This window comes from Pristiophorus japonicus, chromosome 7 (assembly GCF_044704955.1).
Source record: "Pristiophorus japonicus isolate sPriJap1 chromosome 7, sPriJap1.hap1, whole genome shotgun sequence".
NCBI classification, from domain to species: Eukaryota; Metazoa; Chordata; class Chondrichthyes; family Pristiophoridae; genus Pristiophorus; species Pristiophorus japonicus.
The window spans coordinates 209,688,645-209,706,435 of NC_091983.1; the positions used below are offsets into that span (position 1 = coordinate 209,688,645).

The 17,791-nt window shown below is 44.1% G+C and overlaps 1 protein-coding gene across 1 annotated transcript in view; it reads left to right on the forward strand.

The window, feature by feature from the left end:
* Nucleotides 1-2,053: 2,053 nt before the first annotated feature.
* mertka (c-mer proto-oncogene tyrosine kinase a) overlaps nucleotides 2,054-17,791 on the forward strand; it is a 156,515-nt gene continuing 140,777 nt past the window's right edge. Inside the window, exon 1 of the mRNA XM_070885751.1 lies at nucleotides 2,054-2,103. Coding sequence (XP_070741852.1) covers nucleotides 2,067-2,103 — 37 coding nt within the window. The 5' untranslated portion in view covers nucleotides 2,054-2,066. The remainder of the gene's footprint in view (nucleotides 2,104-17,791) is intronic.

Sequence of the window (17,791 nt, forward strand, 5' to 3'; positions counted from 1 at the left end):
CTCTGTGCCTCTATTTATAAAACCCAAGATGCAGTATGCTTTTTAAAACCACTTTCTCAACCTGCCCTACCACCTTCAATGATTTGTGCACATAGACCCCGAGGTCTCTCTGTTCATGCACCCCCTTTCGGATTGTACCTTATAGTTTATATTGCCACTTCTCATTCTTCCAACCAAAATGTATCACTTCTGCCTTAAATGTCATCTGCCACTTGTCCACCCAAAGTATCTTTCGGTAAAATCCCTGTTATTTTAATATTAACGCTGCTTTGTTGATTCACGTTTCCATCTCTGTACAACCTACTATATAGGCAGTCCCTCGTATTAAGAATGACCTGCTTCCACACCAAAAAAAAGAGTTCATAGGTGTTTCCATGCACAGTAGACACCTCAAGTCGCTGGAGAAATACCACCAATGATGTCTCCGCAAGATCTTACAAATCCCCTGGGAGGACAGACGCACCAACATTAGCGTCCTTGACCAGGCCAACATCCCCAAGCATTGAAGCACTGACCACACTTGCTCAGCTCTGCTGGGCAGGCCACATTGTCCGCATGCCAAAGCAAGCGCTCTACTCGGAACTCCTTCACGGCAAACGAGCCAAAGGTGGGCAGAGGAAACATTACAAGGACACCCTCAAAGCCTCCCTGATAAAGTGCAACATCCCCACCGACACCTGGGAGTCCCTGGCCAAAGACCACCCTAAGTGGAGGAAGTGCATCCGGGAGGGCGTTGAGCACCTCGAGTCTCATCACTGAGAGCATGCAGAAATCAAGCGCAGGCAGCAGAAAGAGCATGCGGCAAATCTGTCTCGCCCTCCTTTACCCTCAATGACTATCTGTCCCACCTGTGACAGAGACTGTGGCTTTCGTATTGGACTGTTCAGCCACCCAAGGACTTATTTTAAGAGTTGAAGCAAGTCTTCCTCGATTCTGGGGGACTGCCTATGATGATGATGAGGGTCCTGACATTCAATATGTAGTTCGGGATCTGGAACGTGGCCGTTGCACACCAGCCACTACACAGGCTTGACAGAGCAAGGTCTTGGTGCAGTGGCAAGGGTTAACCAAGACAACTGGAGACCAAGTTCTACTGCACAAACCTGGTGCGCACACATACTCCTACTGTCCTTGAAATTCATAGGTCGCAGTGTGAACCTCACGGCCTTGCTGCTGGCCTGTGCAGCGGAGTGCTACACTGCCGGAGGGGCAGTACTGCAATGCCAGAAGGCCAGTACTGAGGGACTACTATATGTATCCTCAGTGTGCAGTAACATTCTGTGCTATAAATCCGAACAGCTGAATATACCTCAAAGACCGCACACCCACCTCCCTCCCTGCCTGCCCCCTTGACAGCTCCAGCTAGCAGCGTGGAGACCAGAGGAGGGGGTGCGGTGGGTGGGTGGTGCCAGGGATGCTGTCCGCCTGCAGGAGCCGGAGACCCTTCGCGGACAAAGGTGGCTGACCCAGAGCCGCGAGAGCTACAGGAGAAGGAGGATTGTCCCGGAGTTTAGCGAGCAAACCCCATTCAATGTAGCAGCAACAGTGGAGAGCGCGATTCCCCCCCTCCCAAATTGTTCGGTGCAAACCAGCGGGGTTTCTGTTCTGCTCTTCTCGCCACGAGTGTGGCCATTTCCTACACTGCGGGCTGGGATCACGTGTTTTTGCAGAGCCGCCTCTCCTGCCGGGGTTTCGGGACAGTTCTTGTGTTGAGGGAACGAGAGAGATAGGAACAAAATAAAAACCCCTCTGCTATTCTATTAGTTAGCGCCTCCTCCTATCATTTGCAGAGTTGTTTTATTATTGTTAGTGACACTGGGGCAGTTGAGCGTCACCCTTATTGCTGTCATCAAAACTGGGCGAAGACCGAACGACACAGGTTGTTTTGCCCATTTAATTTTGCTGAGCGCAGAGTCGCTGCTGCGGGGGTTTGTGCAGCCGCTCGGAGGGAGCGGGGCGGGATCCCCCAGCGGCCGGTGCTCGAGCCGCGCCGCGCGCTCACCGCAATCCGGGAGACGTTCCGCCGACACGGGGTTCCCTTCAGGATGAAGCGCTCCAACTTCTGCATGTTTACTTTGTTCCTGCACTTCGCCCGCGGATCTGGTGAGTCGCTTAAGATTTTTTTTTAAAAACGTGCGTCGACTTTTTTGTTTTAAAAGTAAGTTCAGGAGTCTGTCTACTCTTCTCACCTGGGAATACATATTGCACATTTAAAAAAAAAAAGTTTTATCCTCTCACTTGGGAATACACATTGTACACTTTTTAAAAAGTTTTATCCTCACCTGGAAATACATATTGCACATTTTTAAAAAGTGTTATGCTCTCATCTGGGAATATATATTGTACTTTTTTTTAAATTAAAAGTTTTTTTTATACTGTTATCAATGAACCCCAGTAAGTGGGAAACGGAAAATCTTTCTCTGATGTAGTTCAGATGTAATTTTCATTTGTATTCCTTTTAAGTAGGATAGCAAAAAAGGCGATACATGTTCATATTGTTCATATTTTAATGCCCTTCCACTTCATGATGTGACTGATGGGGTATCTTATTGCGGCGTGACCTGGTTTTTAGTTTAACATTTTTAACTGTTTTTTACAGGTAAAGTAGACGGTTTCTTTTTCCCCCAAACCCCCCCCCCCCTCCCAACACAAAACACAGAAAAATCTGCAAATTTGAGATTTAAAAAAAAAGAAAACACAGTTTGTGAAAAAGGTTCTCCAGATCTTTAATGTATTTTTTTTCAGATGCTGACGGACCGGTTGCAGATTTTCCGCGTTTTCACTGTTTTCGGTGTTTTGTATAGTGTGTAGTAAACTCGATGGGTTGATTTTTAATCTGGAAGTTTCATCAACATATCTGTGCACACATTTTGACATTAAATGAGCGATATATTTCAGAATCCGTGTGCTTGCTTTCCTGCTGTGTCCTTTTAATCCAATTTCTGGCCTTAAAAAAAAAGATTGCTGGGAATGTTTAGTTTGTCCAACAGCAGGAGGATTAGTGGGAGCAGTAATGTGAATGGAAACCGATGTTCCCTGGTTATCGTACACTGCGATTTGCTGAGTGTGACTGACAGCAGTTAGTTGCTGCAATGGGGGAGGGTGACGCAGTGTGTCTCTTTACTTTCTTTTATTACAGAAAGAAATAACTTGCATTTATGCAGCCCATTTCATGGCCTCCGGACATCCCAAAGGGTTTTGCAGCCAATGAAGTATTTTTGAAATGTAGTCAGTGATGTAATGCAGGGAAACACAGCAGCCAATTTGAACACACACAAGTTCCACAGACAGCAGTGAAATAAAAGATCAGGTAATCTGTTTTTAGTTGCTTGAGGGATAAATGTTGACCAGGACAACAACAGAACGCTCCTGCCCTTCCTCAAATAGTATTGAGAGATCTTTTGTGCCCACCTGAGAGGGCGACGAGTTTAACATCTCATCTGAAAACTGGCACTTTCGACACTGCAGCGCTCCCCATAGCACAGCACAGAGTGTTAGCCTAGATTATGTGGTCCCTGGAGTGGGAGTTGAACTCTTAACCTTCTGATTTGAAGGAACGAGAAACAAGCTCTGAATGAATGATAGAGGTAATGAACTAATTTTAATGAGTTTTTGAATGGGCTAACATATTTTATCTGAACCCTGAATCATAGAATAAATCCTGCCTCTTTTGGTGCACTGGAGAAGTCCACCAGCTCATCACATCATCATTATCACAGGCAGTCCCTCGAAATCGAGGAAGACTTGCTTCCACTCAAAATGAGTTCTCGGGTGACTGTTCAGTCCAATACGGGAATTACAGTCTCAGTCACAGGTGGGACAGACAGTCGTTGAAGGAAGGGTGGGTGGGACTGGCTTGCCGCACGCTCCTTTCGCTGTCTGCGCTTGGTTTCTACATGCTCTCGGCGACGAGACTCGATGCTCAACGCTCTCCCGGATGCTCTTCCTCCACTTTGGGCGGTTTTGTGCCAGGGATTCCCAGGTGCTGGTGGGGATGTTACACTTTATCAAGGGTGTCCACCAGCTAACATGGGATAAAATACCCAAAGAAACCAGATAGATAAATGGTAAAGGATCACAGAGAGTCATCTGATCCTATGCCAAAACTGCTATATTAGACCTTTGATTTCCCCTGCTTCTACCTTTCTCACTACTGCTGAAATCCTATTTCAACCAGTCATCAGCAACAACTGACATTTATATAGTGCTTTTAACATAGTAAAACGTCCTAAGGCGCTTCACAGTATTATTATAAAACACAATTTTGATACCAAGCACATAAATAGATATTAGAGCAGGTGACCAAGAACTTGGTCAGAAAGGTAGTTTTTAAGGAGGAAAGAGAGGTGGAGAAGTTTAGGGAGGGAATTCGAGATTAGGGCCTTGGCAGCTGAAGACACGGCCACCAATGGTGGAGCGATTAAAATCGTTTTGAGATTCCATGCTTTCCCTTCGTGGCTTCTACCCTCTGCAAACCTCAATTTGTTCAGAACACTGGAATCTCCATCTTCCCACATTCCCACCCTTGTTTCGTTCTACTGACACCTCGTCCTCATTTTCAAATCACTCCATGACTTTATCGTTGCAATCTGCTCTAGCCATATATCCCAGTTGATACCCTCTGTTTATCAGAACTGGATTTCTCGTTCCCATCCCACTCTCTCCATTCCACCATTGATCACCATTCTTTCAGCCACTATATCATTGCACTCTGAACTTTCTCTTTAAATACCTCCACCTTGTTCACTCCACCAATACTTTCAAAAGTTTTCCAAGAAACAATTCCTCAATCATGCTTTCAGAGCACTCTCTTCATTTTATTTCCTTTCGATCTTGAAGTCAGTCTTTTGTCTGCTCCATAAAACAAACGGAGATGTTTTCTTTGCAGAAATATAAGGGTTTTTGTCGAAGTAGCAGCACGGTGTTTTATTTTCAAGCTAGCAATTTTCCTTTTTTTATTGTCTCAACCAAACTGAAAACTTGGGCTTTCCAGCCCTGGATCAAACAGAAATCAAAGAACTTACCATAATACAATGGAAGAAAGATGGAATTGTTTTTATATAGCACCTTTCATGTCAAAGCATTTCACAGCCAATAAATTACTTTTGAAATATAGTCACTGCTATATATGTAACATGCAGCAGCCAATTTTTGCACAGTCCCTATGAGGATCTGTTTGAAAGGACTATCCTTTTGAGCTCTCGTGCTTGAGTAGGCATTGTTAGTACAGTCTTGTATTTTAATAAATACATTTTGTATGACTAATGGAATCCAAAATAAGTGTGGCGCAATTCCTTCTATGGGTAATCTAGTACAGAAAAGCAACCTTGTAAATTACCTTTGCATTGATTACATATTATAAAGTGTCCATGAGCAGTGGAACTTTTCAGTTTGGTTGAGACAAAAAAAGGCAAATTGCTAACTTGAAAATAAAACAGCGTGCTGCTACTTCAACGAAAACCCTTATATTTCTGCATAGCAGGAGAGAAAGGAAATAAAAAGGAAGAGAGTGCTCTGAAAGCATGATTTGTTGTAAAACTTTTGGAAAACACTAGCAGAGCTTAAGAGCAACTCTTGAGTGCATTTAAAATGTATTTTCTTTAATAGGCAACTTCTAGTTACTGAAAAATAACTTGGTTTCTGGGTGGTGGGGCAAACCTCTGCAGCCTGCAAGCAGCCCAAACTAATGTGGGTAGGTTATTTTTAGCATGGAGGGGAGGGGGAGGGTGGTGAAATTTGAGCATAGATATGATCACTTGGTGATAACTGTCTCTAAATGGCAGAAGCAGGGTGACTTTTTTTAAACTGTGTTATGACCTCATACTTATGCTTTCAGTCATTGAAGGGGTAGGGAGTGAGTTTGTCTCCTCATCCATCTTGAGCCATGCTACGTTGTTGCAGAAATGTATGCAATGGATGATGGGAATTATGAGTACTATGGTGCTAGAAGTGCATTGCTGAGGTAATTTTTCAGCTTAATGCACAAGGTTGTCTGTTGTCAAACTGTATTTAGACCAGTGGTGCTTAAATCTTTCTGCGCAGGGAATTGCCTGCAAATCCCTGACAAACTTCCAAGCTGCTGGTATCCTAACTTTTAAAAGACAATGTCAAGTATTGTTGCAGTAAACATTTTTATTGGTATGCAGCAACAAAAATCATCTGTCTGAGTTCACAGATTCAGAAAAATATGAAATGCTGGATTCTCTCGGCACTGCTATGATGTGTTGTATGTCCAATCCCCGATGGTGAGTAATCTGATGGCTTCAAAGACCCCGTGGAATTCCAGTCCAAAGACCTGTGACTGGAGCTGCTTTTATATTGGTCGAAGTACCCTGCTGGTGCTGCTAGCTCCTGATAGAAACATAGAAAATAGGTGCAGGAGAAGGCCATTCGGTCCTTCGAGCCTGCACCACCATTTCAATATGATCATGGCTGATCATGCAACTTCAGTACCCCATTCCTGCTTTCTCTCCATATCCCTTGATCCCTTTAGCTGCAAGGGCCACATCTAACTCCCTTTTGAATATATCCAATGAACTGAACTCAACAACTTTCTGTGGTAGACAATTCCATAGGTTCACAATTCTCTGTGTGAAAAAGTTTCTCCTCATCTCGGTCCTAAATGGCTTATCCTTATCCTTAGACTGTGGCCCCTGGTTCTGGACTTCCCCAACATCGGGAACATTCTTCCTGCATCTAACCTGTCCAATCCCGTCAGAATTTTATATGCTTCTGAGATTCCCTCTCATTCTTCTAAATTCCGGTGAAAATAAGCCTAGTTGATGTCAGTCCTGCCATCCCGGAATCAGTGTGGTGAACCTTCGCTGCACTCCCTCAATAGCAAGAATGTCCTTCTTCAGATTAGGAGACTGCACACAACACTCAAGGTGTGGTCTCACCAAGGCACTGTACAACTGCAGCAAGACCTCTCTGCTCCTGTATACAAATCCTCTCACTATGAAGGCCAACATGCCATTTGCTTTCTTTACTGCCTGCTATACCTGCATGCCAACTTTCAATGACTGATGTACCATGACACACAGGTCTCGTCACATCTCCCCTTTACTAATCTGTCACCATTCAGATTATCTGCCTTCCTGTTTTTGCCACCAATATGGATAACCTCACACTTATCCACATTATACTGCAAATGCATGGCAGATGCCCATTCACCTAACCTGTCCAAGTCACCCTGCAGCCTCTTAGCATCCTCCTCACAGCTCACACTGCCACCCAGCTTAGTGTCATCTGCAAACTTGGAGCTATTACATTCAATTCCTTTGTTTAAATCATTAATATATATTGTAAATAACTAGGGTCCCAGCACTGAACCTTACGGTACCCAACTAGTCACTGCGTGCCATTCTGAAAAGGACCTATTTATTCCCACTCTTTGCTTCCTGTCTGCCAACCAGTTCTCTATCCACGTCAGTACATTACCCCCAATCCCATGTGCCTTAATTTTGCACACTAATCTCTTGTGTGGGACCTTGTCAAAAGCTTTTTGAAAGACCAAATACACCACATCCACTGGTTCTCCCTTATCCATTCTACTAGTTACATCCTCAAAAAATTCTAGAAGATTTGTCAAGCATGATTTCCCTTTCATAAATCCATGCTGAATTGGACCGATTCTGTCACTGCTTTCCAAATGCGCTGCTATTATATCTTTAATAATTGATTCCAGCATTTTCCCCACTACCGATGTCTGACTAATTGGTCTATAATTCCTTGATTTCTCTCTCTCCCTTTTTTTAAAAAGTGGAGTTACATTAGCTACCCTCCAATCCATAAGAACTGACCCAGAGTCCATGGAATGTTGGAAAATAACCACCAATTAATCTACTATTTCTAGGGCCACTTCCTTAAGTACTCTGTGATGCAGACTATCAGGCCCTGGGGATTTATCGGCCTTTAATCCCATCAATTTCCCTAACACCATTTCCTGACTCATAAGGATTTCCCTCCGTTCCCTCTGTTCCTCCTTCAAGCTAGACCCTCGGTCTCCTACTATTTTCGGGAGGTTATTCGTGTCTTCCTTAATGAAGACAGAACCAAAGTATTTGTTCAATTGGTCTGCCATTTTTTTGTTCTCCATTATGAATTCACTTGATTCTGACGGCAAGGGACTTACATTAGTCCGTGGGTCTCCTGGAGCTGGCTGCAACACCACAGTAAACCTGCTGGATTTGCTAAGGCTGGTTGCTAGGGAGACCAGCTTTCCTTTAAAGCAGCTTTGGACATGCATACACTTTAATGTTGCAGTATCATATTGATTATTTCTGTATATCCGTTTGTGTCCATATAATCCATAGATTAACATAAAATACCCAGGAATAGTTAAATGTGACTTCCCGTCTCCTGTAGAATCTGACACATTTATAATGGATGTATTTGAATGTGCTTCCATTGTGCATTAATCCGTGGTTTGACAAGTGCTACATTAAGTCCTGTATTCTATTATATGGTTTAAATTCAAGTGTGTAGTATCGCTTTTTGTTGGGCAGTCTGCTCTGGAATGAGTAAGTTGAATCACCTATATTTTTGTAAATTCTCTTGAATGGTACAGTAACAGTGCTTGCAGCTATGAATATTAGCGGTGGTATTAATTGTTGGGCATCATCAATGAGTGTGGGTAGGACAAATGATGATGTACTTGTGTCCACGATATTTGCACATTTACTTCCCTGAAATTTCTATTTCTGGTTTAAGTATTCAAACCAACGTCCCACATCCCATCCATAAGGCATTTATATGTGCTGTTTGTTTACTCACTACTCATCAAGCAAGATTTATTCTCTTCTTTGGCTTGGGGAATGGGGAGGGGCTGGTGGATGGCTAAATTTGTGCATGATGATCTATATTGAACATTAGGAGGTTTCAAGAGCAAGAAAATGCCAATTGGCTATGAAGTCTGCTCTGCTGACCACGTAGGATCATTTTCCTTCTCCACACTATGATCTGTTGCGCCTCTGCTCAAAGGAACATTAAGTTTCATCCTCTACTTCCCCAAAAAAGAAATCAAGCAGCACAAATGTTAGGTCTATAACCCTCAGTTCCTCTTCTCAACAGATATCAATCCAGCAAGGGGAAACATTTTCAGGGCTGGGAAAAGAGCAGGGAAGTGGGACTAAATGGATAGCTCTTTCAAAGAGCCGGCACAGACACGATGGGCCAAATAGCCGCCTTCTGTGCTGTATCATCCTATGATTCTATGATGTTAGTTGACGCCGAATCGACTACCTTGTGCTGTGGATGTCAACAGTATTTTTTTTCCCTAATTCAGCTTTGTTCATTGCTTGTAAATCTTATGTTTTCGTCCTCCACCCTGAACTCATTGCCCATTGAATGGTTTGCTTACTGAAGTAATTTCATTTTTTAACAGATGAGAGCATGCAAGCAGCAGAGTTAATAGAGTTAGAATAGTACAGGTATTTAAAATGGATGCAGTTATTTGTACTACCAAAATGGCCACATTATCTCTGATTGTCTCTCCATTATCACATGACCTGATTGCTAATTGGTCCCCTTGGAGGATAAGTCACACCCTGACGTTTCTATCTCTCTCTCTCTCTCTCTCTCTCTCTCTCTCTCTCTCTCTCTCTCTCTCTCTCCCCGCCCGCCACCACAGTCAGAGGTTCAGTTGGAGGCTTGGAGGATCAGCGGCTCGAACAACGTGGTCAATTGTGGAGGCCCACGGTTTCGGGCGGGAGGCGCCGGGGGCGGAATCCAGAGCACACAGGCACAGAAGGACAGAAAAAGGATAGTACGAATAGTCACTCTGATTTACAATGCACTGGGAAAAGCTGCTGGGGACTCAACCCTTGAGCTTTCAATTACAATTGCAGCTATAGCATTTAAAGAGTGACGGGAGGATCTTTTTTTTGCATTTTTTTTTGGCAAATATCGTAAACCTCTAAGCATACACTCTCTTTAGAATGAAAGGCGTGCCAAACAAGTTAAAGTTCACTGAACTGAAGTGAAGTTTTTGAGAATATAAAGAAATATGACCAGAGTAATCATCTAAACCTGAATAGACAGCGGTGTCATTCATTTGCAAAATGAGAGTTGACACCTTCCATCCTCTTGAGCAAATCTCTTAACACAGGAACCTATATTTACGTATCACATCTCTCGGGACATCTGAAAACACTTCAAGTGCAGAAAACACTTCAAGTGCAGTCACAGTTCTTATGCAGGCAAATACATTCACGTGATACACAGCAAGAACCCACTAACAGCAGTAAAATGAGTGATCAGTTTATCTATTTTTTGGTGGTGGTTGAGGGAGAAATGTTTGCTCGGGCATCTTTGCTGCTGCACCTCATAGTGTCATAGAATCTTCCTCAAGAGAAAGACCTCATCTGAAGATCTTTGTTTCTGACAAAACCGCTCTCCCTCAGTGCTGCATTATACACAAAAGTTTGACATGGTTGCCCGCACCATCCTCCTCCAACGCCTCTCCACCGTTGCCCAGCTGGGTGAGACTGCACTTGCCCAGTCCCATTCTTAGTTATCCAATCGTAGCCAGAAAATCACCTGCAACGGCTTCTCTTCCTGCTGCCGCACCGTTGTCTCTGGTGTCCCAAGGGAATCTATCTTTGACCCCCTCCTATTTCTTATGTACGTGCTGCCCGTTAGCAATTTCAGCCGAAAACACAGCAGCATCAGTTTCCACATGTACGCTGACAACACACAGCTCTCTCTCACCGCCACTTCTCTCGACGACTCCACTGCCTCGAAGTTGTCAGACTGCTTACATAAGAAAATAAGAAATAGGAGCAGGATTAGGCCATTTGGCCCCTCGAGCCTGCTCCGCCATTCAGTAAGATGGGGTGCCGCAGGGTTCAGTGCTGAGAGCCCAGCTATTTACAATATACATTAATGATTTAGACGAAGGAATTGAATGTAATATCTCCAAGTTTGCAGATGACACTAAGCTGGGTGGCAGTGCGAGCTGCGAGGAGGATGCTAAGAGGCTGCAGGGGGACTTGGACAGGTTAGGTGAATGGGAAAATGCATAGCAGATGCAGTATAATGTGGATAACTGTGAGGTTATCCACTTTGGTAGCAAAAACACGAAGGCAGAATATTATCTGAATGGCCGCAGATTAGGAAAAGGGGAGGTGCAACGAGACCTGGGTGTCATGGTACATCAGTCATTGAAGCTAGGCATGCAGGAACAGCAGGCGGTGAAGAAAGCAAATGGCATGCTGGCGTTCATAGCAAGGGGATTTGAGTATAGGAGCAGGCAAGGCTTGCTGCAGTTGTACAGGGCCTTGGTGAGGCACACCTTGAGTATTGTGTGCATTTTTGGTCTCCTAATCTGAGGAAGGACGTTCTTGCTATTGAGGGAGTGCAGCGAAGGTTCACCAGACTGATTCCCGGGATGGCAGGACTGACCTATAAGGAAAGACTGGATCGGCTAGGCTTATACTCACTGGAATTTAGAAGAATGAGAGGGGATCTCATAGAAACTTTTAAAATTCTGACGGGACTGGACAGGTTAGATGCAAGAAGAATGTTCCCGATGTTGCGGAAGTCCCGAACCAGGGGTCACAGTCGAAAGATAAGGGGTAAGCCATATAGGACCGAGATTGGGTGAAAAAGTTTCTCTTCGAGAGTTGTGAACCTGTGGAATTCTCTGCCACGGCAAGTTGTTGAGTCCAGTTCGTTGGACATATTCAAAAGGGAGTTAGATGTGGCCCTTATGGCTAAAGGGATCAGCGGGTATGGAGAGAAGGCAGGGTGGGGTACTGAGGTTGCATGATCAGCCATGATCATATTGAATGGCAATGCAGGCTCAAATGGCCTGCTCCTGCACCTATTTTCTATGTTTCTATATATCATGGCTGATCTGATCATGGACATGCCCGCTCCCCAAAACCCTTTACTCCCTTATCGCTCAAAAATCTGTCTATCTTTGCCTTAAATATATTTAATGACCCAGCCTCCACAGCTCTCTGGGGCAGAGAATTACATAGATTTAAAATCTCCGCATCTCAGTTTTAAATGGGCGGCCCCTTATTCTGAGACTATGGCCCCTAGTTTTAGTTTCCTCTATGAGTGGAAATATCCTCTCTGCATCCACCCTGTCGAGCCCCCTCATTATCTTACTTATTTCGATAAGATCACCTCTCATTCTTCTGAACTCCAATGAATATAGGCTCAACCTACCTTCATAAGTCAACCCCCTCATCTCGAGAATCAACCCAGTGAACCTTCTCTGAACAGCCTCCAATGCAAGTATATCCTTCCTTTAAATACAGAGACGAAAACTGTACGCAGTACTCTAGGTGTAGCTTTACCAATACCCTGTACAGTTGTCGCAGGACTTTTCTGCTTTTATACTCTCTCCCTCTTGCAATAAAGGCCAACATTCTATTTGCCTTCCTGATTACTTGCTGTGCCTGTGTACTAACGTTTTGTATTTCATGCACAAGGACCCCAGGTCCCTCCGTACTGCAACACTTTGCAATTTTTGTCCATTTAAATTATAGTTTGCTAATTTTACTGCCAAAGTGGATAACCTCACATTTTCCCACGTTATACTCCATCTGCTGGATTTTTGCCCACTCACTTAGCCTATCTAGATGGGCCGAAATGGCCTCCTTCCGTGCTGTAAATTTCTATGACTCTGCAGATTTTTTGTGTCCTCCTCATAATTTGCTTTCACACCCACCTTTATATCATCAGCAAACTTGGCTGCATTACACTCAGTCCCTTCATCCAAGTCACTAATATAGATTGTAAATAGTCGAGGACCCAGCACTGATCCCTGCGGCACTCCACTAGTCACTGCCAACCGGAAAATGACCCGTTTATCCCAACTCTCTGTTTTCTGTTAGTTTGCCAATCCTCTATCCATGCTAATATATTACCCCCAACCCCATTTATCTTGTGCAGTAACCTTTTTATGTGGCACCTTATCGAATGCCTTCTGGAAATCCAAATACACCACATCCACTGGTTCTCCCTTATCCACCCTGCTCGTTACATCTTCAAAGAACTCCAGCAAATTTGTCAAACATGATTTCCCTTTCATAAAACCATGCTGGTTCTGCTTGATTGAATTATGCTTTTCCAAATGTCCCACTACTGCTTCCTTAATAAATTGACTCTAGCATTTTCCCAATGACAGCTGTTAGGCTAATTGGTCTATAGTTTCCTGCTTTTTGTCTGCCTCCTTTTTTTTTAAAATGGGAGCGTTACATTTGTGGTTTTTCAATCCACTGGGACCGCCCCAGAATCCAGGTAATTTTGGTAGATTACAACCAATACATCCACTATCTCTGCAGCCACCTCTTCAGACCCTAGGATGTAAGCCCCATCAGGTCCAGGAGACTTGTCCACCTTTAGTCCCATTATTTTACCGAGTACTACTTCATTAGTGATAGTGATTGTATTAAGTTCCTCCCTCCCTATAGCCCCTTTATTATCCATTATTGGGATGTTTTTAGTGTTTTCTACTGTGAAGATCAATCTAAAATATTTGTTCAATGTCTGTCATTTCCCTGTTCTCCATTATTAATTCCCCAGTCTCATCCTCTTGGGGACCAACATTTATTTTGGCCACTTTTCCTTTTCGTGTACCTGTAGAAACTCTTGCTATTCGTGTTAGTTTGCTTTCATAATCTATCTTCCTTCTCTTTATCATTTTTTTAGTCATTCTTTGCTAGATTTTAAAAGTTTCCCAATCCTCTGGCCTCCCACTAGTCTTGGCCACATTGTATGCCCTTGTTTTCAATTTGACACCCTCCCTTAGTTCCTTAGTTATCCCCTTTCTTAGTCTTTCCTTCTCATTGGGATATATTTATGCTGCGATTTATGGACTATCTTCTTAAATGTCTGCCACTGCTCATCAACCATCCCATACTTTAGTCTATTTTCCCAGTCCACTTTCGCGAACTTTGCCCTCATACCTTTGTAGTCTCCTTTATTTAAGCTTAGGACCCTCGTTTGAGAACCATCTTTCTCCCCCTCCAACTAAATTTGAAATTCAACCATGTTATGGTCACTCATTCTTAGAGGATCCTTTACTACGAGATCATTTATTAATCCTGTCTCATTACACAGTATCAGATCTAAGATAGCCTGCTCCCTGGTTGGTTCCACAACATAAAGTTCAAGGAAACTATCCTGGATACACTCTATGAACTCTTCCTCAAAGCTGTCCTGGTCAATTTGCTTTGTCCAATCAATATAAAGGTTAAAATCACCCATGATTATTGCCATTCCTTTATTACAAGTCTCCATTATTTCTTGATTTATACGCCGTCCAACAGTGTAACTACTGTTAGGGGGCCTATAGACTACGCCCACCAGCGACTTTTTCCCTTTGTTATTCCTTATCTCCATCCAAACTGATTCAACATCTTGATCCTCTGAGCCAATATCGTTTCTCTCTAATGCACTGATCCCATCCTTTATTAACAGAGCTACCCCACCTCTTTTCCTTTTCAGTCTGTCCTTCCGAATTGTCAAATACCCCTGAATATTTAGTTCCCAGTTCTGGTCACCTTGCAACCATGTCTCTGTAATGGCTATCCGATCATACCCATTTGTATCTATCTGTGCCACAACTCATCTATTTTGTTATGAATGATACTTGCATTCAGATAAAGAGCTTTTAAATTTGTGTTTTTGCAATTTTTTCCTGCTTTGACCCCACTTTCCGATTCACCTTTATGTTTATACACTCTGTCCCTTCCTGGCACACTCTGGTTTTTATTTCCCCCCAGTGCTACCTTGATCTAATGCCTTCTCCTTGTTCTTTGACTCTTTAAATTTTCGCTCAGCTGAATCCTCCCCCACAATAATTAGTTTAAAGCCCTTTCTACAGCCCTAGTTATTTGATTCACCAGGACCCTAGTCTCAGCACGGTTTAAGTGGAGCCCGTCCCAACCGAACAGCTCCCCCTTACCCCAGTACTGGTGCCAGTGTCCCACGAACCAAAACCCATTTCTCTCTCACCAGTCTTTGAGCCATGTGTTTAACTCTCTGTGCAATGTCCAGTTCTGGATGACCAGAAATGTCCTAAATATTGGGAAGACTGAAGCCATTGTCTTCGGTCCCTGCCACAAACTGCATTCCCTAGCCACCGACTCCATCCCTCTCCCTGGCAACTGTCTGAGGCTGAACCAGACTCGTTGCAAACCTTAGTGTCGTATTTGAGCCGGAGCTGATCTTCCGACCATATATCTGGTTGACCGACTCTACCCCTACCTCAGCTCCTCCGCTGCTGAAACCCTCATCCATACCTTTGTTAACTCTAGCCTTGACTATTCCAACCCGTCCTGGCCGACCTCCCACATTTTACTCTCCATATGCTCGAGGTCATCAAAAACCCTGCTGCCCATGTCCAAACTTGCACCAAATCTTGTTCAGCCATCACCCTTGTGCACACTGACCTTCATTGGTTCCCGGTTAAGCAATGCCTCAATGTTAAAATTCTCATCCTTGTTTTCAAATTCCTCTGTGGCCTTGCCCCTCCCTATCTCTAATTTCTTCCAGCCCTACAACCTCCCAAAGAATTCTGTGCTCCTCCAATTCTGGCGTCTTACAATTGCTGCACCATTGGCGGCCATGCCTTTAGCTGCCAAGGACCTAAGCTCTGAAATTTCCTCCCTAAACCTTTCCGACTCTCTATCTCTTTTTGCTCCTTTGTTACGCTCCTTAAAACCTACCTCCATCTGCCTTAATATCTCCTTATATGGCTCAGTGTCAAATTTTTGTTTTGTAACGCTCCAGTTAAAGCCGCTATATAAATGCAGGTTTTTGTTATAGTGGGGCTTCAGCCTATAATTTTCTAATTCGTAGGCAACAGTTAGATTGACACTAAAAATTGGTCGTTTTTAAAATTCTTTTTCCATGTTTAATGTTCGTTGACTGGAAAATCAATTAAAAAAGATATAAGATTCTGTATTTTAATGTAAAACAAAATCCTGGGAATTAAAGATTTTTATTAAAAACATAAAATGAGGGGAGGTTGGGAATTCCTGGGTGAAAATCCAAAGGAAGATTCCGTATTCCAGAAACTCGCAGAAAATAGTTTCCTAGTCTAGTCACTGTATCTTACTGTGCACACAGATCTTCATTTCTTCCGACGTTTGATCCTGTAATGACAGAGACTTTGTCCAGTGATTAGCTGAGCCACGATGGCCTGCTAGCTTCGGCAGATACGTGACGGGCGACGTCGGTGGTGGCTCGAGACCCTGCTGCTGGCTGCATCCCGCTCTGAAATGAATTTCCCTTGTTAAGCCCACCCAGCGCGTTTCCCGACCAATTAGAGGAAGCGGATCTGCTGACGTCATTGGCAGATGTGTCATCAGCCCGTCTCCTTAAAGAGACCAAGTCCAAATTTATTTTGACATTTGAGCTGTCGGTGTTCTACAACGCAGGTGGGGCAAACACTGATAATCATTGCAAAAAGGCACGGGGCTGCACCCAGGCTCTTCCCTTATGGAGGGAGTCACAGCGAACAGGGAGGTCCTCTTCACTTCCCAAGGGCAGAAGAGACCTCCCCAGGAGATCATCACAGCCTGGTTGCAGTTGCAGAGGAGGACATGAGCAGGGATGTGGTCAGTAGATCATGAAACATTAGTACAAAGCCACACTTAATCTCATCCTGCTGTGCCTCTCATCACATCCCCTTCACTCTGCCTTCCCTACCCTACTCCTGCACATCCTTACTCACACCAACTTACCTTGGACCTGCATCCATCCCCGCTATCTATATTGTCACATCCCCATCTCTAGCTACTCCTCGCACTTGCCCTCGCCCTCATCCTAGTGCAATCATACCAACTAACAACACAGAAGAGTCAGGAATTGGATGTTTTATGCAATTTTCAAGTACCGTTTCTGTTAATGTGGTGTCAAACATTGAAACCTTGATTTTCAACACTTCGCATACTTGAATAGATTTCTGTGCACCTCTGGAAGTGGCTGTGAGTCGTTGCAGTGAATGGTGAGACGTAACAGTAACCCCGCAATGGTCATGAGTGTGAAAGAAATGCCTTGGGCATTGTAGGGATGCTTTATGGTGTTGGTGTGGGGTGGTGCCAACCTGGCACATCATGTGGCAGCCAAGGTGTACAGCATCAAGTGAAGTCAATCTGGCCATGGTGAGGCTATCCCTGGCGTCCCGGGCAGCAATGTGGTCGGGTGCTGATGCCCTGTGTCCTGCGCAGCATCAGTTGATTGCGGAGAAGGTTGGTGGTGCTGCTGCTGTGCCTGCTGCTGCTGGTGTTGAGGCTGATCGAGGTGGGATTCTGAGGACTAAGGTGAGAGAGTATAAAGGGTACCCATGCTGATGGAATAGATGGCAGGTGAAGTAGAGATGACAAAAGCGATCTGTCAATGGTGAGAGAGATAATGAGGTCAGACTGGATGGAGACTTGTGTAAAGACTTGCAGCATGCTGAATCTGTTGTGGAAAGGCAGTGAGGAAGAGTTTGTGGCTGAGGGACGATATCTCTAAGGTGGGAGCTTTTACTTTACGTTTGCAGCTGTCAACTCATCAGCTGATTCAATGGCCACTGAACTCCTGCCTCAGCTTGACAGACATGGTCCCCGAGCAGCGAGCTGTTAAATACAAAAGGTAAGCTGAAAATAATTCTCTAGTGGCTCTAAACAAGCCACTAATTACCTGAATTGGGTCGCCCGCCACTGTCCGTCAGGTCTGCTCGGTGCTGACAGACCCGACATTGGAAAGGTGCATGTGAGCGAGTTGACAGTGGGTTTCCGCTGTTAAAGATATCAAATTTTCCACCTGACCCCACCACCATACC